The sequence below is a fragment of the Octopus bimaculoides genome, chromosome 5, assembly GCF_001194135.2.
Source record: "Octopus bimaculoides isolate UCB-OBI-ISO-001 chromosome 5, ASM119413v2, whole genome shotgun sequence".
Taxonomy (NCBI): Eukaryota; Metazoa; Mollusca; class Cephalopoda; order Octopoda; family Octopodidae; genus Octopus; species Octopus bimaculoides.
The window spans coordinates 26818270-26821009 of record NC_068985.1 but is presented as its reverse complement, the minus strand read 5'-3'; the positions used below and the strand labels follow the sequence as shown (position 1 = coordinate 26821009).

The window sequence follows — 2740 nt, the reverse complement described above, 5'->3', positions numbered from 1 at the left end:
ATTTAGTGTTAAATAAGTTATCTATTAAAATAATCTATAAAGAACCAAATGAATAGTATAAAAACAAGAATACATATTATTTTCAAATAGTAGAAAATCTTTAGCAAAGTGAAAACAGTACTTATCCAAATTTTTCCGTAATTCAATAATAACATGTATATTATATACAAAAAACATCTTACATAAATTATCTTTGTTTTAAATTATCATTGTTTTAAATACAAGTTGAACGAAGTTTAAGTTTAATAATAATAATGAAGATAAAATTAGTACATATTTAACCGGTGTAATAGTTAAAGCTATACTATTTAAAGCTAAAGACGTTTATTTAATTATAATTAAAGATCAATTAAATATATATATGGCGTATATATATACATACATACATATATATATATATATATGTATGTATGTAGGTATGTATTATGTATGTCTGTTTTTGGTCCCACACCATCGCTTGACAACCGATGTTGATGTGTTTATGTCCCCGTAACTTAACGGTTCAGCATAAGAAACCGATAGAATAAGTACTAGGCTTACAAAGAATAAGTCCTGGGGTCGATTTGCTCGACTAAAGGTGGTGCTCCAGCATGGCCGCAGTCTTATTACTGAAACAAGTAAAAGAATAAAAGAATACTTATTTACACTTGTATTAGATGTGGTAGAGGAAAATTCTGTTTCGAAGATGACCATTTAATTGGTCATCTAAATCAAGCACCATCGATACCACTACAACCAATACCATCACCACCATTACGACGACGACCACTATCGCCATCACAACCACCAGCACTACTACCATCACCACCACTACTATCAGCAGATAATCACCCCCACCTCCCTGCATGCGTTGGTTTTGTCTTAGTTGAATCACAATACATGTACAGATGAATTGTGACATTGCTGCCCTTGTTGTTTAACACCGTGTCAGTCTTGTTTGAAAACATTCAATATCAAAAGCATTTCAGCCATGATCACCTCATTATGGGTTTTTCCACGTGTAACCTTTCGAAGCGCCTCCCCCTATTGGGAGTTTTATTTTGTTGTACTTTTTCTGTTTTCCTCACTGTTTACACGAACCTTTTCTTTTCGGACAAAACCCTTTGTAACCTTCGTCCTGTCTTTGTCCTTACATGTTTTTAATTTATATTAGCCCTTGTGGCCAATAAAACCAGAATTAATTATTATCTGGTAGTGTATCTACTATAACTGCATTATTCAATGCGTCTTAACATTCTTTTTCACTGCTTTATCAGAGGCAATTCGTTCGACCTTTTTTCAATCTCAAAAGCCCGCCTTCTATGAGAAGCACTAGTTTTTCATAGTTTATTGTTTATCGTAACTTTGCGATCATTTTAACGAACAATGAGGAATGATACTTGAGTTGGAAGAAAAAAATTGTGTGTGTGTGTGTGCATTTAAATTTATTTTTCATAATCCCTGTAATCTTTCTCGTTTATCTGTTTCAGGGATTTGCTGAACATCTCGTTGCAACTATATCTGAGTGGCTGTTAGCCATACTGAATGTGGCTTACTTGTTAACTTTCCTGCCTGAATTTAAACTCTTCTCAATGGATCCGCCACAATTAAATTTTCACACCACTGAGGCTATCGGTGCAACCTCTGACGAAGTTGCTTTGGAGATTTCCAGGGACACATCTAACCAAACAGCTTTAACTAAAATCGACGGTCTCAGTAACATTAAAGAAGTTGATTACACTCATGCGTAGTCAATGGCTAAATTATTTTGATTGATATTGGAAATCGATACATCATACTAAAAGTACACTAAAACATCTGTTAACTACCAAGTCGAAATCATTGTTATTAATCGCGTCTGAGCAGGATAACGTTAATTAACCACTGTAGCTATTTGTTTTGCTCAAAGTGGAGAAATTATCGTGTTTTTCTTTTTGTTTTTGTTTTTGTTTTACTCATCATGAATTGCGAACTGCCGAGTAAACTTGCTGGATGATGTTAATCTAACACATCTCCATAACAAACTGTACAAAACTGTTAAACTAACCAATTCAACAGAAAATATGGTTACTGAATAAATGTAGGGAACGAGTGAATGAAATCGAAAAGTAAAACGTTATTTTACGGACAATAACCAGTTTAATATTTTATACACAGACTAAAACATTGTCTTCTTTACAGAGAGGTTTATATTACATGTATGGCTTGTATTCATTAATTAATGGATATTTGTTCTGATTTGTGGATGTTTTTTTTTTATTCTGTGCTCTCTTTGTTTTATTTTCTTCATTCTTTTCTATTTCTTTGAAAGGATTGAAAAGGTTTCTTGGTTTTAGGGTTTCACAACTGTCTTTAAATGTGCTTATATGCATCATACAACGGACCAATCTCTTCAGGAAAACATTATGAATATGGAGAAAAATATTGATGTACCTCCTACAAACGAAGCACACGAACGCGCGCGCACATACCATTACAAGCATGTATATGCGTGTGTGTGTGGAGGCGCAATGGTCCAGTGGTTACGGCAGCGGACTCGCGGTCGTAGGATCGCGGTTTCGATTCCCAGACCGGGCGTTGTGAGTGTAGTTTCACGAGGTTCCGGCAGGAGATGGTGGCGAACCCTGCTGTACTCTTTCACCACAACTTTCTCTCACTCTTTCTTCCTGTTTCTGTTGTACCTGTATTTCAAAGAGCCAGCCTTGTCACACTCTGTGTCACGCTGAATCTCCCCGAGAACTACGTTAAGGGTACACGTGTC

The 2740-nt window shown here is 35.3% G+C and overlaps 1 protein-coding gene across 1 annotated transcript in view; it reads left to right on the top strand.

Annotated features, from left to right (window-relative positions):
* Positions 1–2221, top strand: part of LOC106874369 (DNA damage-regulated autophagy modulator protein 2) — a gene marked incomplete at its 5' end in the record, with an annotated part of 53703 nt that extends 51482 nt beyond the window's left edge. The window contains one exon of the mRNA XM_014922083.2: positions 1470–2221. Coding sequence (XP_014777569.1) covers positions 1470–1730 — 261 coding nt within the window. The remainder of the gene's footprint in view (positions 1–1469) is intronic.
* Between the last annotated feature and the right edge of the window lie 519 nt (positions 2222–2740).